The sequence below is a fragment of the Phyllobates terribilis genome, unplaced genomic scaffold (assembly GCF_046119375.1).
Source record: "Phyllobates terribilis strain yellow unplaced genomic scaffold, ASM4611937v1 Scaffold_182__1_contigs__length_3807330, whole genome shotgun sequence".
NCBI lineage: Eukaryota > Metazoa > Chordata > Amphibia > Anura > Dendrobatidae > Phyllobates > Phyllobates terribilis.
This window is the reverse complement of record NW_027362942.1, coordinates 2,008,950-2,034,323: the sequence shown is the minus strand read 5'-3', so window position 1 is coordinate 2,034,323 and position 25,374 is coordinate 2,008,950. Positions and strand designations below refer to the sequence as shown.

The 25,374-nt window shown below is 47.0% G+C and overlaps 1 protein-coding gene across 6 annotated transcripts in view; it reads right to left on the bottom strand.

The window, feature by feature from the left end:
- Nucleotides 1-25,374, bottom strand: part of LOC141212709 (uncharacterized) — a 165,931-nt gene that overhangs the window by 68,059 nt on the left and 72,498 nt on the right. For 3 of the 6 annotated variants that reach the window (XM_073664995.1, XM_073664994.1, XM_073664996.1), the window contains exons 2-3: nucleotides 20,058-20,171; nucleotides 19,803-19,964 (exon numbers count right to left, since the gene is read on the bottom strand). In XM_073664995.1, the coding sequence (XP_073521096.1) occupies nucleotides 19,803-19,964; nucleotides 20,058-20,135 (240 nt within the window). In that variant the 5' untranslated portion in view covers nucleotides 20,136-20,171. Of the gene's footprint in view, nucleotides 1-19,802; nucleotides 19,965-20,057; nucleotides 20,172-25,374 lie in introns of those variants that run through there. The other 3 variants (XM_073664997.1, XM_073665001.1, XM_073664998.1) reach the window with 2 other exon arrangements.

The following is a 25,374-nucleotide window of genomic DNA, read 5'->3' as shown; positions in this document are numbered from 1 at the left end:
AATTCCACCGGGTAGGCACATCGCATTTTAGCCGGTGAAGTGGCAGGCCCAACGACTTCTGTAGAGATGTAAGTCGCTGAGCTGCGGGATGCGAACGGCGGAAGTGAGCACACAGCGACCGTGCCCTCTGCAGAAGGCCATCTAGTCTGGGATAGTGGGCTAAAAATTGCTGGACAACCAGGTTCAACACGTGAGCCATACAAGGCACGTGTGTGACATTGCCCCGGCGAAGGGCCGCACCCAGGTTTGCAGCATTGTCGCACACGGCCTTCCCTGGTTTCAGGTCCAGTGGAGACAACCATTCATGAAATTGGTTCTCCAGAGCTGACCACAACTCCTCAGCTGTGTGACTCACATTTCCCAGACATTTCAATGTAAAAACCGCCTGATGACGTTGAGCCCTACTGCCAGCATAGTAAGGAGGTGTGCAGGATCCCTTCTGCGCAGTTAGAAAGCTTGTGGCATGACCAGACAGGCTTTGGGTGCAGGTGGAAGACCGAGAGGAGGTTGAGGAGGCAGAAGCAGTGGAGGAACTTTGACATAAAGAGGATTGACGCACAACTCGTGGGGACGGCAAGACTTGGACAGCAGCCCCTTGTCCTGCTGTCACCATAGTTACCCAGTGCCCAGTCAGCGACATGTAACGCCCCTGTCCATGCCTACTCGTCCAAGTGTCTGTGGTGAAATGCACCCTGTCACACACAGAGTTTCTCAAAGAAGCGGTGATGTTGTGTGCGACATGCTGGTGGAGCGCAGGCACACCTTTCTTTGAGAAGTAGTGCCGACTGGGCATCTGGTACTGGGGCACTGCGACGGACATAAGGTTTCGAAAATCCTCTGTGTCCACCAGGCGGAAAGGCAGCATTTCTGTAGCCAAGAGCTTGCAGATGGTGAAATTCAACCTCTTAGCTTTCTCATGGCTAGGAGGAAATGGTCTTTTACTTGTCCACATCTGAGGGACCGAGGGCTGGCTATTGTGCTTAGACGGGGTTGATAAGGGTGTCCCCGGCAAACTGCCGGTCTGTGAGGAAGATGCAGGCGGACATGTTAGGTTGCCTTGATCCAAAGGTGGTGCTATCGATGTCGGACAGCGCTCAAGACCAGCTGGTGTTACCACCTCCAAAGAAAATGATGACCTGCCAATCACGCTGGCTGTTGCGGGTAAAGAGGTGGCAGGTCTGCGCCCCAAAACAGGTGTGACTGCTGTCCCCCCAGTCACAGAGGATGAAAAGGCCGCGGATGCACAAGATATGGCAGACGGTGGTTGGCCCGGCCGGCTAGGCCGCATTGTAGCACACTGAGCTTCCCACTGCAACTTATGCTTCATGTCCATGTGCCGGTTCATGCATGAAGTACTCAAACTATGTATTTTTTGGCCTCTACTTAGCTTTTGCTGACAAATGTTACAGATAACACGAGTTGGGTCATCTTTATCGATCTGAAAAAATGCCCAGGCTATGCAAGGCTTAGCACCCATGCGACCTGAAGAGCCACCACGACTTGTGGTGAGAGGCAGAGTTGTGTTTGAGGATGCAGTTGTTGACGTGCTTCCAGTACTACGTCTCTGTCCAGGAAGGCGCAACCTGACCTCGTCGTCACTAGCATCTTCCTCCACCTCCTCTGCTGACCTCATCTCTTGGCTGACTGTGGGTTGACAGTAAGTGGGATCTCCGACCTCATCATCATCACCCTGTGCGTTATCACACCCGTCGTCCTCAGAGCCAACCTGTTCCTGCCCTGACAAAAAACTAAAGTTGTCGCTCCAATCAGGTATTTGAGTCTTATCATCGTCTTCCTCATTGTCTCCACCAACAGGAGTTACAGTTTGGGAATGAGGGTCTACATTATGGTCAGAACCTTCTGCGTCTGGTCCTGGATCCGACTCATAAAGATTCTGGGCATCAGTGCAGATCATTTCCTCGTCTGGATTCACAGAAGCGCTGGAGTCGACCTCTGATTCCCAGGCTATAGTATGAGTAAACAGCTCTGCAGACTCAACCATCTGTTCTACCTCATACTCAGACGGGCAGCTGGAGATTTGGGAGCTGTGAGGAAGCAAGTGCGATTTGGGTGACACCTTTGAGGACTGGAGTATTTGTGATGTTGAAGTTGATGTGGAGGAGAGCCCACTTAAAGGAGCACTTGATATCCGTTGAAGCACCTGCTGTTTTTGTGCCTCATCTGGAATTTGTAGCGATTGGCGTGGCCGTAAGAAAGGGATCTTATCACATTGTCCGCTAAAAGAAGTAGACATTTTAGTTTGGCTGGAAGATGGTCTTTCTTCTGCACCTACCCCACGGACACAACCTTTTTTCCCCTTCCCAACACGCCTATTCCCCTTTCCACCAGCAGCAGGCCTTTTTCCACTCATTTTGGTGGTTAACTAATTCACAACTCTGGAGTTGTTTGCACAAAAAAACAATGGATGGTAACCGAGCAGAGCTGAGTGGCCAAACTGTGGTATTAGGCCAAAACTATTGGCTGGGTTAGATGCAGAAAAAAATTATTTTTAATTTGCAACCTGATGGAGGTCAGTATAGATGGACTAATAGACCAAGTCCCACACACCGCTAGAAGCCCAAATATTTTTTCAGAGCTAGATGCAGAAAATTTTTTTATTCAATTTGCAACCTGATGGAGGTCAGTATAGATGGACTAATAGACCAAGTCCCACACACTGCTAGAAGCCCAAATATTTTTTCAGAGCTAGATGCAGAAAAAAATTATTTTTAATTTGCAACCTGATGGAGGTCAGTATAGATGGACTAATAGACCAAGTCCCACACACCGCTAGAAGCCCAAATATTTTTTCAGAGCTAGATGCAGAAAAAAATTATATTCAATTTGCAACCTGCTGGACGTCAGTATAGAAGGACTAATAGAACAAGTCCCACACACTGCTAGAAGCCCAAATATTTTTTCAGAGCTAAATGAAGAAAAAAATTATTTTTAATTTGCAACCTGATGGAGGTCAGTATAGATGGACTAATAGACCAAGTCCCACACACTGCTAGAAGCCCAAATATTTTTTCAGAGCTAGATGCAGAAAAAAATTATTTTTAATTTGCAACCTGATGGAGGTCAGTATAGATGGACTAATAGACCAAGTCCCACACACCGCTAGAAGCCCAAATATTTTTTCAGAGCTAGATGCAGAAAATTTTTTTATTCAATTTGCAACCTGATGGAGGTCAGTATAGATGGACTAATAGACCAAGTCCCACACACTGCTAGAAGCCCAAATATTTTTTCAGAGCTAGATGCAGAAAAAAATTATTTTTAATTTGCAACCTGATGGAGGTCAGTATAGATGGACTAATAGACCAAGTCCCACACACTGCTAGAAGCCCAAATATTTTTTCAGAGCTAGATGCAGAAAAAAGTTATTTTTAATTTGCAACTTGATGGAGGTCAGTATAGATGGACTAATAGACCAAGTCCCACACACCGCTAGAAGCCCAAATATTTTTTCAGAGCTAGATGCAGAAAAAAATTATATTCAATTTGCAACCTGCTGGAGGTCAGTATAGAAGGACTAATAGAACAAGTCCCACACACTGCTAGAAGCCCAAATATTTTTTCAGAGCTAAATGAAGAAAAAAATTATTTTTAATTTGCAACCTGATGGAGGTCAGTATAGATGGACTAATAGACCAAGTCCCACACACTGCTAGAAGCCCAAATATTTTTTCAGAGCTAGATGCAGAAAAAAATTATTTTTAATTTGCAACCTGATGGAGGTCAGTATAGATGGACTAATAGAACAAGTCCCACACGCTGCTAGAAGCCCAAATATTTTTTCAGAGATAAATGAAGAAAAAAATTATTTTTAATTTGCAACCTGATGGAGGTCAGTATAGATGGACTAATAGACCAAGTCCCACACACTGCTAGAAGCCCAAATATTTTTTCAGAGCTAGATGCAGAAAAAAATTATATTCAATTTGCAACCTGCTGGAGGTCAGTATAGAAGGACTAATAGAACAAGTCCCACACACTGCTAGAAGCCCAAATATTTTTTCAGAGCTAAATGAAGAAAAAAATTATTTTTAATTTGCAACCTGATGGAGGTCAGTATAGATGGACTAATAGACCAAGTCCCACACACTGCTAGAAGCCCAAATATTTTTTCAGAGCTAGATGCAGAAAAAAATTATATTCAGTTTGCAACCTGATGGAGGTCAGTATAGATGGACTAATAGAATGATGCTATGCCCAAAAGATTTTACTTCACTAGGTGCAGTAAAAAAATTGGTATTCTATACACAGGTGGTATATCTTGCAACACAGATAGGCTACTCCACTGACTAACACACTCTGCAATAGGCCAAAAAGGATTAGCTTTGCTAGATTCAGCCAAATGCTGTGAAAAAAACTTGCACAGCACTGGCACAGACCTGCCTGGCAAAAACTGATAGGAACTGATGTAACCTAGTCCTGAAAAGGACTCCAATTACAATTAGTCTTTACTCCCACAATCTATCTATTTAAGAGCACAGACCTGCCTGATAAAAGTCGTAGGAAATGCTGTAACCTAGTCCTTAAAAGGACTGCAATCACAACTATTCCCTACTCCCAAGCTATCTGTATATTTGTGCGAAAATTGGCTTGAAATTAACAAGGTATAGCGCACACAGCAACAGCGGTGCCGTCTAACACGCAGCTGCAGCAGTGAGAAAATGGTGGCGATGGGGAAAATGGCTTGGTCTTATAGGGCAAGGACATGTGACATACACTGCCAATCACACATGCCCTTGCTTGTGTGAAAAAAAGCACTTCGCTCCGTGTGTGCGCTGCTGATAGGCTGACAGATTGCACCTCTCCACTGCAAATGCGGGAAAGAGAAAAAAAAATGGAGATCTTCATTGTTCCTGCAGAGATCCATCCCCTGCCCCTCCCCCCGCCCCGCTGTACACTCAAACTGCGTATTAACATTAATTTTCATCATTACTGAGAAAAAATCCAGTTATGATTTTGGTGCACGAACAGTTATCGAACATAACCTCGAACAGCCGAATTTTTCTCAAATTGTTCGTGTTCGCCGACCGGCTCGAACACCGCCCAAAACAGCTCGAATTTGAGATTGGCGAACAGTTCGAGTAGAACAACGCTCATCTCTAGTCTTAACCCTGCCTATACATTGTAGGTGAAACCAGCACCTCAACAACTACATAAGTATATTGGCCTGCCCGAGGTATATATGAGAGCCGGGTTATAAGCAGTATACTATAAATGTAAAATAACAATCATAACATTCATGGATATAACTTCAGTAGGCAACAGAGGAGTATTATCCACTAGCATTCAAAATCCCTGAATTATTATATTATATTCTGTCAAGAATCTTCTCAAAATTGGCGTCAGCCCGTCCGGATTTGTCTCTCTTTTAAGTCCAGCCACTTTGCAGCCTCCTTTGGTGAATCAAAGAAATGAGTTTCACCCAGTGCTGTGACTCGCAGCCGTGCAGGATATAGCATTGCATAGGGTACTTGAAGTGCTCTCAATCTGCGCTTGATATCTTGAAATTGGGCGCGTCTCTTTTGAACCTCCACAGAGAAGTCAGGATAGAAGGACACTCTCGCCCCCTCTATACATAAGTCATTAGCCGACCGCGCCAATTGCAGGATTTTATCTCTATCACGAAAATGCAGCATTTTGATTAAAACTGTACGTGTCAGTGCCCCAGGAGGTGGAGGTCTGGTGGGGACCCTGTGTGCCCTCTCAATAGCGAACATTTTAGAGAATTTATCTTTCCAAAGGATTACAGCAGCCATGTCTCAAAAAAGTCCACCACCTCTCTGCCCTCTGCTTTCTCAGGCACACCCACAATAAGCACGTTATTTCTTCTTAGGCGATTTTCAAGATCATCCGCTTTGTTGAGTAAATAGTTAATAGTCAGTAGCTGTTTTAAGTGTTTTAGTCATAGGAGACACAGTATCTTCCAAATCCCCCACTCTGCCTTCTGTTGCAGTGAGGCGCTCCCTTATTTTCTGCATGTCATGGCGTATATGAGATATGTCCACTTTCACAGACCCTATGTGTTCAGTGAGATCTGCTTTACTATGTGAGATGGCCAGCAGCACATCCTTTAAAGTAGGCTCATCATCCTCTGCCAGTGAGTCAGCACCACTGGTAACCTGAGCCTCTCTGCTAGGGGTAGTTGTTGTTTTAGCAGCCTGCACATTCCTCTCATGTGCCTCCCCTGCTGCCCTCTCCACATCCCCCTCAGTTACCGTGCTTTTTAATGACTGCACATTCCGTTCGGGTGTAAGCTCCTCAGCTCCTCCGCCATGCGCATATTTGGAGAGCCTGTTCACCACCTCCATGCGCTTCTCCCGCTGCCTTGGAGTTTCAGTTCCCGCCTCAGAGGCCACGGCACCATTTTGGCCCTCGTGCTGTGATGAGCCAGCTGCCTGCCTCTGCTTGCTGTCTCGCCGGGTCATCTCGTTCTGCACCACCGACTGCTCCCCCGCACTCCTGAGAGCCCAGGCCACCTGGTGAGATCTTTTAGAAGCAATGATTCCCTCGGGCAGGAAGGATTACAGGACAGGGTTATAGGAGCTCCTCTGCCTCACGTCTACTCACATGCCCGGCCAGGCCACGCCCCCACATCTCACAATTTTGGACTTTTCAGAGCCCATCAAATCTCTCTTCTGACCCATTTTGCCAAAGGAAAGGAAGTTGCCTAATAATTAAGCACACCTTATATAGGGTGTTGATGTCATTAGTCAACACCCTCCTCATTACAGAGATGCACATCACCAGATTTACTTAATTGGTAGTTGGCTCTCAAGCCTATGCAGCTTGGAGTAGGACAACATGTATAAAAAGCATCATGTGAGCAAAATACTCATTTGCCTAAAAATTCTGCATGCGGTGTATACAAGAAGGATGATGATGGGGGCCATATATAGTGGGGAAAATAAATATTTGATACACTGGCGCTTTTGCAAGTTTTCCCACCTTCAAAGAATGGAGAGGTCTGTAATTTTTATTGTAGGTAAACTTCAATTGTGAGAGACAGAATCTAAAAAGAAAGACTAGAAAATCACATTGTATGATTTTTAAATAATTAAATTGCATTTTATTGCATGAAATAAGTATTTGATCACCTACCAACCAGCAAGAATTCTGGCTCTCATAGACCTGTTAAAGAAAAACTAAGAAGCTATCCTACTCTGCACTCATTACCTGTCTTAATTGCACCTGTTTGAACTTTTTACCTGTATAAAAGACACCTGTCCACACACTCCAACCTAGATGTGGGTGATGGGGGGTTCATATATACGAGGAGGAGGGTAATGGGGGCCATATATACCAGGATGCACTATGTAGGGCAGCGCATGGGGCCCCTAGACTGTGGGGCAGCGCATGGGACCCCTAGACTGTGGGGCAGAGCATGGGGCCCCTAGACTGTGGGGCAGAGCATGGGGCCCCTAGACTGTGGGGCAGCGCATGGGGCCCCTAGACTGTGGGGCAGCGCATGGGGCCCCCAGACTGTGGGGCAGCGCATGGGGCCCCCAGACTGTGGGGCAGCGCATGGGGCCCCTAGACTGTGGGGCAGCGCATGGGGCCCCTAGACTGTGGGGCAGCGCATGGGGCCCCTAGACTGTGGGGCAGCGCATGGGGCCCCTAGACTGTGGGGCAGCACATGGGGCCCCTAGTCTGTGGGGCAGCGCATGGGGCCCCTAGTCTGTGGGGCAGCGCATGGGGCCCCTAGTCTGTGGGGCAGCGCATGGGGCCCCTAGACTGTGGGGCAGCGCATGGGGCCCCTAGACTGTGGGGCAGCGCATGGGGCCCCTAGACTGTGAGGCAGCGCATGGGGCCACTAGACTGTGGGGCACCGCATGGGGCCACTAGACTGTGGGGCACCACATGGGGCCATTACATAGAGGGCTCAGCGACTCTGATGAGCAGTGTAGTTACTTAGGTCACTGCTCCTCACAGTCTCCGGGTCTCGTGGAGCGCTGCGGGCCCCGGAGTGGCTGTTGCTATGGCCTATGGAGCGTCGTTCTCTGAACAAGGCTCCATAACCATTTGACGTCAGATTCAGGGATCGTGATGGGAACACCATGGGCTACGGCGGACCTGCATGTTTTTTTTTCGAAAATAAATTGATGAACCAGGGAAAGTATCGGGAGCCTTTATTCAAACAACATTTATTTTTCTGTGTATTTTTTTTCATTATTAGGTTAGTAAAGGGGGTGTCTGATAGATCCCTCTCATTAACTAACCACAGGGCTTGATGCCAGATGTAATTTTTGACAACTCACAGCTGTCATCAACCTCAACTATCATTACACCGATTGCCACCGCACCAGGGCATCTTGAAGAGACAGGCAAAGATTGATCTAATGTGATGTGCCACTTCTGGGCACATCAGGCTGGTATTTTTAGGCTGGGAAAGGGCCAATAACCAAGGACCTTTCCAGCCTGATAATATAAACCCGTAGCTGTTTGCTTTACCTTGCCTTGTACCAAAAACAGGCGAGGGGGATCCCCACACTGTTTATTTTTCATTTATTAGAGTAAATACTCTTTAGTGCCACATGAAAGGCACTAAAGGGTGTAAGTCTATTATATGTAGAAGTTTGTGAAATTCTATCTCCAGGAAATGTATCCATTCTGTTACACCCCTGCACCTATAGAGGTGGACGGAGCGGGGTCACGCATTACACCACTGCTCCCATAGAAGTGGACGGAGCGGGGTCACGGATTACACCACTGCTCCCATAGAAGTGGACGGAGCGGGGTCATGCATTACATCACTGCTCCCGTAGAAGTGGACGGAGCGGGGTCATGGATTACACCACTGCTCCCATAGAAGTGCACGGAGCGGGGTCATGCATTACGCCACTGCTCCCGTAGAAGTGGACGGAGCGGGGTCACACATTACACCACTGTTCCTACAGAAATGTATGACCCTGCTCCATACATTAGCTACTGTGTATCTAATCCCATCCTGTCTGATACTCCACTGAGCTCAATATCTAATTCGATAATGTGATACGCTACACTTAGCCCTACGTGTGCTACTTTCAAGCGTATCTAATCACGCATGTGATACACTCCACATATCTAATCCCAGTTTATGATACAGCGAGCAGCACCATCTATCAGAATCAGCGCTGCTGGCCGTCCTCCGTGATACTGTAGTTGTCAGTATCGCTGACAGTCACCAAAAAATTCCGCAATACTCCCCAGACCGGCGTACCTAATCCCATCATCATGCGCCATACTCCCCAGACCGGCGTACCTAATCCCACCATCATGCGCCATACTCCCCAGACCGGCGTACCTAATCCCACCATCATGCGCCATACTCCCTAGACCGGCGTATCTAATCCCACCATCATGCGCCATACTCCCCAGACCGGCGTATCTAATCCCACCAACATGCGCCATACTCCCCAGACTGGCGTATCTAATCCCACCATCATGCGCCATACTCCCCAGACCGGCGTATCCAATCCCACCATCATGCACCATACTCCCCAGATCGGCGTATCTAATCCCACCATCATGACCCATACTCCCCAGACCGGCGTATCTAATCCCACCATCATGCACTATACTCCCCAGACTGGTGTATCTAATCCCATCATCATGCACCATACTCCCCAGACCGGCGTATCTAATCCCACCATCATGCGCAAAACTCTCCAGACCGGTGTATCAGGGCTTGATGCCAGATGTGATTTTGGACAATTCACAGCTGACATAAACCCCAACTACCATTAACCCGATTGCCACTGCACCAGGGTAATCGTGAAGGGGCAGGCAAAGTGCGATCTAATGTGATGCGCCAATTCTAGGGCCGCTGTGGGCTGGTATTTTTAGGCCTCCATACAGTAGAATGCCCTCCCCTTTGGCCTTCATACAGTAGAATGCCCTCCCCTTCGACCTTCATACAGTAGAATGCCCTCCCCTTCGGCCTTCATACAATAGAATGCCCTCCCCTTCGGCCTCCATACAGTAGAATGCCCTCCCCTTCGGCCTCCATACAGTAGAATGCCCTCCCCTTCGGCCTTCAAACAGTAGAATGTCCTCCCCTTCGGCCTTCATACAGTAGAATGCACTCCTCGTTTTCCCGCTGCTCTGGTCTATGTAGCGAGTGCCCGCACATCTCAGTATAGTGGGCTCCACGTCATTGCTTTGAACTGTATCGGCAACCAGTCGATACAGTCGAATTTGTGAGAATGGGTGGGGAGCCCTGAACTGGGCCCCCACCCCCACCCCCACTTCACGGGTTCCACGACGGCCACATGGCAGTGTAGGGAGATCATGTCCCCCTGTTCTGTCGTAGAATTTAACTGCATCTGCGCAAGTCGATGCAGTTAACAGTAGCGTAGTTCCAGGTGGGCCCCAGGCAACCTCCCACTCTGCCCCCCTACTGGGTGTCAACACATTACAACACTGCAGCCATAGAAATGGATGAAGAGGGGTCACATCTTACATGATAGACACTGTGTATCTAATCCCATCCTGTGTTATACACTGCACTGAGCTCAATATCTAATTCCATCATGTGATACACTACATTGAGCTCTGTATCTAATCCCAGCGTGTTATTCTAAGCGTATCTAATGTGATACACACTGCCTATCTAACTCAAGATTATGATACAGCTAGCAGCACCAACTAACAGAATCGGTGCTGCCGGCCATCCTCAGTGACACTGTACTTGCCAGTATCACTGGCAATCACCAACAAAATGGCTCCACACTGTGAGGCTATGTGCCCACGTTGCATTTATGCAGCAGAAAATTTCTGCTGCATAAATGCAAGTCCTCTCCCGGAAAAACGCATGCGGAATTCCGCACGCGTTTATCGCGCATTTTTCGCGCGTTTATCACGCGTTTTCCACATGCGGAATTGCCTTGCGTTTTTTATGCATTGGACTAAGGCAATTCCGCTTGCGGAAACGCAAAATTAAATGACATGCTGCGGATTTTTGAACGCGGCATAAACGCTGCGGAAAAATCCGCAACATGTGCATAGAACTTGCGGAATCCCATTGGGGACCATGGGGTGCGGATATACATGCGTTTTTCAAGCGTTTACGCTGCGGAAATTCTGCAGCATATACGCTTGAAAAATGCTACGTGGGCACACAGCCTGTTACTAAGCTTCATCCTCTTATCCTGTTACAAACACCCAGGAGGTGAGGAGGGGAGGAGCAATGTCACACACAGGAGAGCAGATCCAGCCCATATTTACAGCAGTCTTAATGTGAGCTAGTTGTACACTAGGTTTTCATGGCAAATTTCAGCTGCTGCTCCCCCCTAGTGTTTAAAAGTGGAAATACCAAAACTTTTTAAATTATTTTTCATATTTTATTTTACTTCATTAAAAACAAATGATAATATTTAAAAAAATAAAATAAAACATTAATACTTTACATTTTTTTCAATTGTTGATTTTTTTATTTTTTATGGCACCTTCCCTTTAAGTTGTTTTCAACTTGACAGGCTCCCTTTATCTGCAGGCCTGGATGTTATAGAGCAGGAGGAGCTTATCAAATAAATTAACAATTGTGTGAAACATTTCAGTAAACACTTGTATTGTGTTAAAACTTTGTATGCAAACAAGTCCACTGAGTGGTCCTAGTCAGTGACTGCCAGTCTTCCCTGTATGACTGGGCATACAGAAACTGCTGTCAGTCACGAGTAATACCGCCCCTGGACTCAAGCATACAAATAAAGATTTAAAGAGACAATACAAGTTAAACTGAATCTTTTCCAATAAACCTATATCATTCTGAATATTTTCTCCTCATATATACTGCGCTGTCAACAGATCAGACTGTATGTACAATGTGACAGGTTACCTTTAAATGAGAAACATAGGGTAATGGAATTATGAAACTAAATCGTGTTGGTTTTTGTTACTGCAGAATAAAACGAAAAGGCAAAATGTTTAGGATGAACTGGATAGCCTGAAAAAGTTCCTTAACCCCTTACTGACATCTGACATACTAATACGCGTCTGTGCACTGGGACTTAATGCCCAGACCCGTATTAGTACGTCATATCTTTAATGCGGCACCGGTGACAGCATTAAAGTTACGGTGCCATCCTACCTCCTGGTAGATGGCGTCATCATCCCGGGGGCTGTCGCCGCCCCCCCGCACCAGCGATCGCTGTGATTGGCTGTTCAAATCTGAACAGCCAATCACAGCATTTCTCACTGTTTCCGGCAATGTGATTGCCGGAAACAGTGATCTGCAGCCTAGGATCGGTGCTCCTATGAGCACCGATCCTAGACTGTTGCTAGGACACCCCAGCCCTGGCCCCGGACTGCTATGATCGGTGCGATCGCCGATCACATCGATCGCACCGATCGTAGCGCGACCGCGCGGTGACAGGGCGGTCATGGGGCGGTGACCGGCTTGTGACCTGCCTGTCACCGCCCCATGACCCCCTGTAAAGTGATTCAAGCCCCCAGACTGCTGTGATTGGAGCGATCGATGATGACATCGATCGCTCCAATCAGAGTACTTGAATACAGGTGACCAGGCGGTCACAGGGAAGTGTCACCTTTCTGTGACCCCCTGTGGTGCGTGCTCTGCTCCAGCCATGTCTGATTGGTGCAATCAGTGTCACCAATCAGATGGCTGGGGCACAACATGCACCACAGGGGGTCACAGAAAGGTGACACCTCCCTGTGACCGCCTGGTCACCTGTATTCAAGTACTCTGATTGGAGCAATCAATGTCATCAATGATTGCTCCAATCAGATTACCTCCACCTGTCACCACCCCATCATCACCCTGTGACCGCCCTGCAGACCCTCACACTTGGTGAGGATTTCTACAGAGTGGTCACATCTGATGTGTCTGTGCTGGGCCTTGTAGTGCCACAGAATATTCTGTGACACCACAAGACCATCTTCTCACTGTTCCAGTCGCTGCTGCTGCCGCTGCTCCTGGATCTTCTGTTCCAGCGTCCTGGATCTTCTGTTCCAGCGTCCTGGATCTTCTGTTCCAGCGTCCTGGATCTTCTGTTCCAGCGTCCTGGATCTTCTGTTCCAGCATCCTGGATCTTCTGTTCCAGCATCCTGGATCTGCTGCTCCAGCTCCTGGATCTGCTGCTCCTGACCTGCTGTGATTCCTGCTCCAGAGCCTGCTGCTGATCCTGCAGAGAAGACTTTGGTAAGTCTGTTCTCCCCTCATCCACCCCAATCTCCCCTCCCCCCTATTTTTACCCCCCCTTACCTTTTTTTCTGTGTCCTGCAGCGGTCTCCAGCTCTGGTCCGAGTATCCAGCTCCACTCCCGGTCACCAGCGACGGGCTCCTGGTCACCAGCGCCGGGCTCCCGGTCTCCTGCTCTGGGTCTTCTGTTCCAGTCCTGCAGACCCTTTGGTAAGTCCATCTCTGATCTCCCCTCATTCACCCCAATCCCCCTCTTCCCACTCCCCTGTCTTTTTACCCCTCTTCCCACTCCCCTGTCTTTTAACCCCCCTTCCCACCCCAGTGTCCCTGTTAATTCTTTTGCTTCTGATCTCCAGCTCCAGTACCGGTCTCCTGCTCCGGGCTCCTGGTCTCCTGCACCGGGCTCCTGGTCTCCTGTTCCGGGCTCCTGCGCCGGGCTCCCGGTCACCAGCTTCGGGCTCCTGGTCTCCTGCACCGGGCTCCTGGTCTCCTGCACCGGGCTCCTGGTCTCCTGCACCGGGCTCCTGCGCCAGGCTCCCGGTCACCAGCTTCGGGCTCCTGGTCTCCTGCACCGGGCTCCTGGTCTCCTGCACCGGGCTCCTGGTCTCCTGCACCGGGTTCCTGGTCTCCTGCTCCGGGCTCCCGGGCTCCTGCTCTGGGTCTTCTGTTCCAGTCCTGCTGACCCTTTGGTAAGTCCATCTCTGATCTCCCCTCATCCACCCCAATCCCCCTCTTCCCACTCCCCTGTCTTTTTACCCCTCTTCCCACTCCCCTGTCTTTTTACCCCCCTTCCCACCCCAATCCGCCTCACCCCAGTGTCCCTGTTAATTCTTTTGCTTCTGATCTCCAGCTCCAGTACCGGTCTCCTGCTCCGGGCTCCCGTCTTCCTGCTCCGGGCTCCCGGTCTCCAGCGCCGGGCTCCCGGTCACCAGCGCCGGGCTCCAGCGCCGGGCTCCCGGTCACCAGCGCCGGTCTCCAGCGCCGGGCTCCCGGTCTCCAGCGCCGGGCTCCCGGTCCTGATAGAAGAACAGAGAGGACTTTGGTAAGTAATCTGATCTCCCCTCATCCTCCCCTCTTCCCACTCCCCACACATTTGTGCGCACATCCAGCAGCCGCTGAGTGTTGATCGGTGGCATAGTTCACCAATCCACACTCGTGCTCGCTGTTTGCACCACATACAGTATTTCCTTTTTCCACACACTCTAAATAAAGTACTGACACACACACACACTCTCAAAGTATTGACACACACGCACCACATACATAACAAACAATGTCCTGCTCATCCCAAACTCAGTATTCAGCGGAGGAGGCTTACGCTATTCTTGCCTCCGACACTGACACTGACAGTGAGGGTGAGGATCCCACATTTCTTTGTTTCTCCGACTCCTCGTCGTCTTCCTCCTTCTCTTCTTCCTCCTCTTCCTCAGGTTCTGCTGGCCCGCCCCGCCGTCGTCGCAGGAGAGATGTTCCAGCGCCCCCCACTACTGAGCCTATATGGACTTCACCCCCCGAAAATTATGAGCCGCTGATTCCTGATTTCGTAGCGGAATCAGGAATCAAGTTTGACACCACCGGCCTCACAGAAATAGACTTTTTCAAAGTCTTTTTCTCGGAGGATTTTATAAACCTCATGGTGGGCCAAACTAATTTATACGCTCATCAATTTTTTGAACAAAACCCCTCTTCATCATTTTCTAACTGGTCTCCTGTAGACGCAGTAGAAATGATGAAGTTTTGGGGCCTGGTCCTTCTTATGGGGATCTTGAAGAAGCCCGAGCTTCGGCAATACTGGAGTGTTGACGTTTTGTATAACACTCCAGTGTTCCGAATGGTCATGCCCCGGACACGTTTTGAGGCCATCCACAAGTTCTTGCATTACCAAGATAATGCAAGGTGTCCTGCACGCGATGACCCGAACTTTGATAGTCTTTTCAAAGTTCGGCCAGTCATCGAACACTTCAACAACAAGTTTGGTGAAGTGTACGTGCCCCAAAGGGACATCTGCGTGGATGAGTCCTTAATTTCTTTTAAGGGGCGGCTTGGATTCCGGCAGTACCTGCCCAGTAAGAGGGCAAGGTATGGGATCAAGCTGTATAAACTTTGTGAGAGTACCTCAGGATACACTCACAAGTTTAGAGTTTATGAAGGGAAGGACTCCCGGATTGAACCCCCTGAATGCCCCCCTGTTCTGGGAGTGAGTGGGAAAATTGTGTGGGACTTGGTGCACCCACTGCTTGATAAAGGTTATCACCTCTACGTGGATAACTTTTATACAAGTATCCCGCTCTTCCAGTCCCTCTCTGCGCGACGTACCGCAGCCTGCGGTACTGTCCGCAAAATTCAGAAAGGCCTCCCAAAGACGCTAATTGGGCAGCTGCTCAAAAGGGGTGAAAGCAAAGCCCAATGTAGCGACCACCTGTTGATGGTCAAGTACAAGGACAAAAGGGATGTCCTTTTCTTGACCACCATACATGGTGATGGCAGCACACTCAGCACTGTACGAGGTTCCACTACACAGGTCGTCAAACCAGACTGTGTAGTGGGGTACAACAAGTACATGGGGGGAGTTGATCTCTCTGATCAAGTCCTCCAGCCATACAGTGCTTTGAGAAAGGCCAGAGTGTGGTACAAGAAGCTGGCCGTGCACATTGTACAGATGGCAATGTACAATGCTTTCCTTCTGTCACAATGTGCAGGCCAGACTTCTGCGTCGTATCTTCAGTTTCAGGAAACGGTTATCAAGGCCCTGATATTTGGCAGCGGTGACAGAGCGTGCCCCAGTACTTCTGGAATTGAAGGACCAAGAATTGTACCAGGCCAGCATTTCCCAGGGCAGATCCCTCACAGCGGAAAAAAAGGAAAGTCACAAAAGAGGTGCCGAGTGTGTTATAAAAGTGGAATACGCAAGGACACCATTTATCAATGTGACACCTGCCCTGACAAACCTGGCCTGTGTATGAAAGACTGCTTCAAAAGGTACCATACTTCGATGGACTATTAAATTAATTTCTGAAGTATGACAACCTGACGAACACTGCACAGCTGACGTAGTGTTCGTCAGGTTGTCATACGTCACTTGTGTAGTGTTCGTCAGATTGTCCTACACAACTGATGTATAACACTACATTACAAAATTCAAAAATCAACTAACACTACCAAAAAGGGGGCACTTGTTAGGCATGTCACTGTTTAGGCACATCAAGGGTTCTGAGAACATGACCTGACGCCCGCAGACCATTCCATCAAAGTCTGCGTTCAAAAGAGTCACTCCTTCCCTTCCGAGCCCTTACATGCGCCCAAACGGTAGTTTTTTCCAACACATGGGGTATATGAGTACTCAGGAGAAATTGCACAACAACTTATGGGGTGCAATTTCTCCTGGTACCCTTGTGAAAATATTTTTTTTTGCATTTTTGTGGAAAAAATGTTTTTTCTATATTTTCACAAGTCAACATTATGATTTTCTGTGAGGCACCTGGGGGTTCAATGGGCTCACCACAAATCTATATAAGTTCCCTGGGGGGTCTAGTTTCCAAAATGGGGTCACTTGTGGGGGAGCTCCAATGTTTAGGCACACAGGGACTCTTCAAATGCAACATGGTATCCGCTAACAAATTGTCGGCTCAAATTGTTAGCGGATACCATGTTGCATTTGAAGAGTCCCTGTGTGCCCAAACATTGGAGCTCCCCCACAAGTGACCCTATTTTGGAAACTAGACCCCCCAAGGCACCTATCTAGATGCATAGTGAGCACTTGTAACCCTCAGGTGCTTCACAAATTGATTCATAAAAATGAAAAAGTGAAAAAAAAAACACTTTTTCATTTTTATGAATCAATTTGTGAAGCACCTGGGGGTTCCAAGTGCTCACTATGCATCTAGATAGGTGCCTTGGGGGGTCTAGTTTCCAAAATGGGGTCACTTGTGGGGGAGCTCCAATGTTTGGGCACACAGGGACTCTTCAAATGCAACATGGTATCCGCTAACAATTTGAGCCGACAATTTGTTAGCGGATACCATGTTGCATTTGAAGAGTCCCTGTGTCCCCAAACATTGGAGCTCCCCCACAAGTGACCCCATTTTGGAAACTAGACCCCCCAAGGCACCTATCTAGATGCATAGTGAGCACTTGTAACCCTCAGGTGCTTCACAAATTGATTCATAAAAATGAAAAAGTGAAAAAAAAAACACTTTTTCATTTTTATGAATCAATTTGTGAAGCACCTGAGGGTTCCAAGTGCTCACTATGCATCTAGATAGGTGCCTTGGGGGGTCTAGTTTCCAAAATGGGGTCACTTGTGGGGGAGCTCCAATGCTTGGGGACACAGGGGCTCTCCAAACGCAACATGGTGTCACTAACAATTTGAGCCGATTTTCCGTTAAATTTGTTAGCGGACACCATGCTGCATTTGGAGAGTCCCTGTGTGCCCAAACATTGGAGCTCCCCCACAAGTGACCCCATTTTGGAAACTAGACCCCCCAAGGCACCTATCTAGATGCATAGTGAGCACTTGGAACCCTCAGGTGCTTCACAAATTGATTCATAAAAATGAAAAAGTGTTTTTTTTTTCACTTTTTCATTGTTACAAATCAATTTGTGAAGCACCTGGGGGTTCCAAGTGCTCACTATGCATCTAGATAGGTGCCTTGGGGGGTCTAGTTTCCAAAATGGGGTCACTTGTGGGGGAGCTCCAATGCTTGGGGACACAGGGGCTCTCCAAAAGCAACATGGTGTCGCTAACAATTTGAGCCGATTTTCCGTTAAATTTGTTAGCGGACACCATGTTGCATTTAGAGAGTCCCTGTGTGCCCAAACATTGGAGCTCCCCCACAAGTGACCCCATTTTGGAAACTAGACCCCCCAAGGCACCTATCTAGATGCATAGTGAGCACTTGGAACCCCCAGGTGCTTCACAAATTGATTCGTAACAATGAAAAAGTGAAAAAAAAAACACTTTTTCATTTTTATGAATCAATTTGTGAAGCACCTGAGGATTCCAAGTGCTCACTATGCATCTAGATAGGTGCCTTGGGGGGTCTAGTTTCCAAAATGGGGTCACTTGTGGGGGAGCTCTAATGTTTGGGGACACAGGGGCTCTCCAAACGCAACATGGTGTCCGCTAATTATTCAAGCAAATTTTACAATCAAAAAGTCAAATGGCGCTCCTTCCCTTCCGAGCCCTGCCGTGCGCCCAAACAGTGTTTTTTCCCCAAATATTGGGTATCTGCGTGCCCAAGGGAAATTGCACAACAAATTTTGGGGTCCATTTTTTCTTGTTACCCCTGTGAAAATAAAAAAAAATGGGTCTAAAGTAAAATTTTTGTGAAAAAAGTTAAATGTTCATTTTTTTCTTCCACATTCAAAAAATTCCTGTGAAGCACCTGAAGGGTTAATAAAGTTCTTGAATGTGGTTTTGAGCACCTTGAGGGGTGCAGTTTTTAGAATGGTGTCACTTTTGGGTATTTTCTGTCATAAAGACCTCTCAAAGTGACTTCAAATGTGATGTGGTCCCTAAAAAAATGGTTTTGTAAATTTTGTTGTAAAAATGAGAAATCGCTGGTGAACTTTTAACCCTTATAGCTCCCTAACAAAAAAAAATTTTGGTTCCAAAATTGTGCTGATGTAAAGTAGACATGTGGGAAATGTTATTTATTAACTCTTTTGTGTGACATATCTCTCTGATTTCAGGGCTCAAAAATTCAAATTTTGAAAATTGCAAAATTTTCAAAATTTTCGCCAAATTTCCGTTTTTTTCACAAATAAACGCAAGTGATATCGTAGAAATTTTACCAGAATCATGAAGTACAATATGTCACGAAAAAACAATCTCAGAATCAGGGGGATCCGGTGAAGCGTTCCAGAGTAATTACCTCATAAAGTGACAGTGGTCAGAATTGTAAAAATTGGCCTGGTCATTAACGTGCAAACCACCCTCGGGGCTTAAGGGGTTAAAGAGGTTGCCCACTACTATTAAGATTGCCCCATGGATTTAAATTGTGCCAAAAAGTATTTTTTTTAAATCTCTTGCGTTGTCTTTGTTGCCTGTAAGTGGCGCCATCACTGACCGCTCACAGGCATCACGTGACCCCCGCTATCACTGACCGCTCACAGGCATCACGTGACCCCGGCTGCAGCCGGCTCTGACATCTGCTGATGTCACGTCAAGTTCCGGCTGCAGCAGGAGTGACGCAGCGACGCGCTCCCCCCTGATTGATGGGCTGTGGGCGGGGTTTCACCGCACGTCACAGCCCAGCATCCACCATGCCCCACTCCCAATGAATGAAGAGAGGGGAAAGCGTGCAGTGGATGCGGAGCTGTGGCGTGCGGGGAGAAAACCCCGCCACAGCCCATCAATCAGGGGGGAGCGCGTCGCTGCGTCACTCCTGCTGCAGCCGTTATTTGCCTTGACATCAGCAGATGTCAGAGCCGGCTGCAGCCGGGGTCACGTGATGCCTGTGAGCAGCCAGTGATAGCGCCACTCACAGGAAATAAACAACAAGCAAGGTATTTTCAAAAAGACCTGTTGGTTCAATTTAAATCCATGTGGGCAATGCTAATAGTAGTGGGCAACCTCTTTAACTGCCTACATTCGTACTAAAACTCTTGATGATGCAGTATTGGCTAACAGTTTCTCAGCAGCGCTCACCTCTGCAGTCAGCAGCTCGGTGATCTTGCTTGCCAGTTTCAGGATCTCTTGATAACCCTTTCGCTCTCGTTTTAATGAGTGAGGTGTAGACATCCTAATGGGATCTTGGGTCCTGTTCCATCCTTCACCCTCATGACTTATCTTCTTCACCACTATGTAATCCTGTACATGGAGGGAGACATGGCTTACACTTTACAAATTCCCATCACCTCCCCGGTCATGTCTGTGCTTTATACAATTTCCAGAACCCCTCACCTCTCCGGTCAGCAGGTAGATTATCTCTAAGGTGAGGGCTAATATTCTCTCTGTCATCTGTTTCCTCTCTTCATCCATCGTTAATACATCAGTGCGAAAAATGCTTTTTTTTTACTTTAAGGAACCAAAGAGAAAGCAAGTCAAATATCACACTCAGAACATCCTAAAGTCTAAAGTTTGGCAACAGTCAGGTTTTCGAAGGCAACTTAATTATGTAGGAATCATAACCGATCTGGGTTATTTAACCCCTTTACGTGCCACAGTCGTTCACAAAAGAAGCATTAAGATTAAGAGAGAGGGCCCCCTCTTTAAACCATCTAGATACCGCTGACAACAGCATGTAAGGGGTTAAATAACCCTTCTCAGTTCCTGAAGGATCAAGACCAGTGTAACCGGGTATCAGCTATCATATATACAGCTGACAATTGCTATCCTTTGGACTGTTGAAGGGGGGACCTTACACACTTAATCCTCAATGTTGCCTTTGTATGACCACAGGAATAAGATCCCTTAATGACCACCATTAAAAGGAATCTCAGCAGTCATTAAAAGGGTTGGTGTATAATAAAAGTAAAAGACTAAACATATTAAACAATGTTTTTTTGTCCTTGCGGTGTTGGGCTGGAAAGCCAGCTCCAGTTACAGAATTATACTGTCTCCATTCATGACTCACAAACACTGACGGCCACAAGTCCATAGTACATGGCGTCATATGTGTGCTGTATACGATGTGTGCTGCTGGCTAGCACCCCATGTTACTAGTGTACTGACACTGGTACAGTTACACATGCTTGCACTAGTGTGCTGGTGCCATAACTGGCTTACCAGACAGTAGAGTCCATACACCACATACGAATAACAAAGAGGAAAAATCCCACTATTCCTGACCAGTAACTCGTCAGTGCTGTCGCTTAGTGGTCAAGGCGGCTGAGCAGCCAGAGTAAACGCTAGAATGTATGGGCTCTTTGCAGGTATGACGTCTTTCCGGGGGCGTGTTCTAGTTTAGCACCAGACGCCGTGGGTTGAGCCTAGAATGTCTTGGCTCCTTCCAGCTCCTGACAGGAGCCCATACATTCTGCTGCCTCCAATAATATATACCTGACAGGAGCCCATACATTCTCCTGCCTCCAATAATATATACCTGACAGGAGCCCATACATTCTCCAGCCTCCAATAATATATACCTGACAGGAGCCCATACATTCTGCTGCCTCCAATAATATATACCTGACAGGAGCCCATACATTCTGCTGCCTCCAATAATATATACCTGACAGGAGCCCATAGATTCTGCTGCCTCCAATAATATATACCTGACAGGAGCCCATACATTCTCCTGCCTCCAATAATATATACCTGACTGGAGCCCATACATTCTGCTGCCTCCAATAATATATACCTGACAGGAGCCAATACATTCTGCTGCCTCTAATAATATATACCTGACAGGAGCCCATACATTCTGCTGCCTCCAATAATATATACCTGACAGGAGCCCATACATTCTCCTGCCTCCAATAATATATACCTGACAGGAGCACATACATTCTGCTGCCTCCAATAACATATACCTGACAGGAGCCCATACATTCTGCTGCCTCCAATAATATATACCTGACAGGAGCCCATACATTCTGCTGCCTCCAATAATATATACCTGACAGGAGCCCATACATTCTGCTGCCTCCAATAATATATACCTGACAGGAGCCCATACATTCTGCTGCCTCCAATAATATATACCTGACAGGAGCCCATACATTCTCCAGCCTCCAATAATATATACCTGACAGGAGCCCATACATTCTCCAGCCTCCAATAATATATACCTGACAGGAGCCCATACATTCTCCTGCCTCCAATAATATATACCTGACAGGAGCCCATACATTCTCCAGCCTCCAATAATATATACCTGACAGGAGCCCATACATTCTGCTGCCTCCAATAATATATACCTGACAGGAGCCCATACATTCTGCTGCCTACAATAATATATACCTGACAGGAGCCCATACATTCTGCTGCCTCCAATAATATATACCTGACAGGAGCCCATACATTCTCCTGCCTCCAATAATATATACCTGACAGGAGCCCATACATTCTGCTGCCTCCAATAATATATACCTGACAGGAGCCCATACATTCTGCTGCCTACAATAATATATACCTGACAGGAGCCCATACATTCTCCTGCCTCCAATAATATATACCTGACAGGAGCCCATACATTCTGCTGCCTCCAATAATATATACCTGACAGGAGCCCATACATTCTCCTGCCTCCAATAATATATACCTGACTGGAGCCCATACATTCTGCTGCCTCCAATAATATATACCTGACAGGAGCCCATACATTCTGCTGCCTCCAATAATATATACCTGACAGGAGCCCATACATTCTGCTGCCTCCAATAATATATACCTGACAGGAGCCCATACATTCTGCTGCCTCCAATAATATATACCTGACAGGAGCCCATACATTCTGCTGCCTCCAATAATATATACCTGACAGGAGCCCATACATTCTCCTGCCTCCAATAATATATACCTTACAGGAGCCCATACATTCTCCTGCCTCCAATAATATATACCTGACAGGAGCCCATACATTCTGCTGCCTCCAATAATATATACCTGACAGGAGCCCATAGATTCTCCTGCCTCCAATAATATATACCTGACAGGAGCCCATACATTCTCCAGCCTCCAATAATATATACCTGACAGGAGCCCATACATTCTGCTGCCTCCAATAATATATACCTGACAGGAGCCCATACATTCTGCTGCCTCCAATAATATATACCTGACAGGAGCCCATACATTCTGCTGCCTCCAATAATATATACCTGACAGGAGCCCATACATTCTCCTGCCTCCAATAATATATACCTGACTGGAGCCCATACATTCTGCTGCCTCCAATAATATATACCTGACAGGAGCCAATACATTCTGCTGCCTCTAATAATATATACCTGACAGGAGCCCATACATTCTGCTGCCTCCAATAATATATACCTGACAGGAGCCCATACATTCTGCTGCCTCCAATAATATATACCTGACAGGAGCCCATACATTCTCCTGCCTCCAATAATATATACCTGACAGGAGCCCATACATTCTCCAGCCTCCAATAATATATACCTGACAGGAGCCCATACATTCTCCTGCCTCCAATAATATATACCTGACAGGAGCCCATACATTCTCCAGCCTCCAATAATATATACCTGACAGGAGCCCATACATTCTGCTGCCTCCAATAATATATACCTGACAGGAGCCCATACATTCTGCTGCCTACAATAATATATACCTGACAGGAGCCCATACATTCTCCTGCCTCCAATAATATATACCTGACAGGAGCCCATACATTCTGCTGCCTCCAATAATATATACCTGACAGGAGCCCATACATTCTCCTGCCTCCAATAATATATACCTGACTGGAGCCCATACATTCTGCTGCCTCCAATAATATATACCTGACAGGAGCCCATACATTCTGCTGCCTCCAATAATATATACCTGACAGGAGCCCATACATTCTGCTGCCTCCAATAATATATACCTGACAGGAGCCCATACATTCTGCTGCCTCCAATAATATATACCTGACAGGAGCCCATACATTCTGCTGCCTCCAATAATATATACCTGACAGGAGCCCATACATTCTCCTGCCTCCAATAATATATACCTTACAGGAGCCCATACATTCTCCTGCCTCCAATAATATATACCTGACAGGAGCCCATACATTCTGCTGCCTCCAATAATATATACCTGACAGGAGCCCATAGATTCTCCTGCCTCCAATAATATATACCTGACAGGAGCCCATACATTCTCCAGCCTCCAATAATATATACCTGACAGGAGCCCATACATTCTGCTGCCTCCAATAATATATACCTGACAGGAGCCCATACATTCTGCTGCCTCCAATAATATATACCTGACAGGAGCCCATACATTCTGCTGCCTCCAATAATATATACCTGACAGGAGCCCATACATTCTCCTGCCTCCAATAATATATACCTGACTGGAGCCCATACATTCTGCTGCCTCCAATAATATATACCTGACAGGAGCCAATACATTCTGCTGCCTCTAATAATATATACCTGACAGGAGCCCATACATTCTGCTGCCTCCAATAATATATACCTGACAGGAGCCCATACATTCTGCTGCCTCCAATAATATATACCTGACAGGAGCCCATACATTCTGCTGCCTCCAATAATATATACCTGACAGGAGCCCATACATTCTGCTGCCTCCAATAATATATACCTGACAGGAGCCCATACATTCTCCTGCCTCCAATAATATATACCTGACAGGAGCCCATACATTCTCCAGCCTCCAATAATATATACCTGACAGGAGCCCATACATTCTCCTGCCTCCAATAATATATACCTGACAGGAGCCCATACATTCTCCAGCCTCCAATAATATATACCTGACAGGAGCCCATACATTCTGCTGCCTCCAATAATATATACCTGACAGGAGCCCATACATTCTGCTGCCTACAATAATATATACCTGACAGGAGCCCATACATTCTCCTGCCTCCAATAATATATACCTGACAGGAGCCCATACATTCTGCTGCCTCCAATAATATATACCTGACAGGAGCCCATACATTCTCCTGCCTCCAATAATATATACCTGACTGGAGCCCATACATTCTGCTGCCTCCAATAATATATACCTGACAGGAGCCCATACATTCTGCTGCCTCCAATAATATATACCTGACAGGAGCCCATACATTCTGCTGCCTCCAATAATATATACCTGACAGGAGCCCATACATTCTGCTGCCTCCAATAATACATACCTGACAGGAGCCCATACATTCTGCTGCCTCCAATAATATATACCTGACAGGAGCCCATACATTCTCCTGCCTCCAATAATATATACCTTACAGGAGCCCATACATTCTCCTGCCTCCAATAATATATACCTGACAGGAGCCCATACATTCTGCTGCCTCCAATAATATATACCTGACAGGAGCCCATAGATTCTCCTGCCTCCAATAATATATACTTGACAGGAGCCCATACATTCTCCTGCCTCCAATAATATATACCTGACAGGAGCCCATACATTCTGCTGCCTCCAATAATATATACCTGACAGGAGCCCATACATTCTGCTGCCTCCAATAATATATACCTGACAGGAGCCCATACATTCTGCTGCCTCCAATAATATATACCTGACAGGAGCCCATACATTCTGCTGCCTCCAATACTATATACCTGAC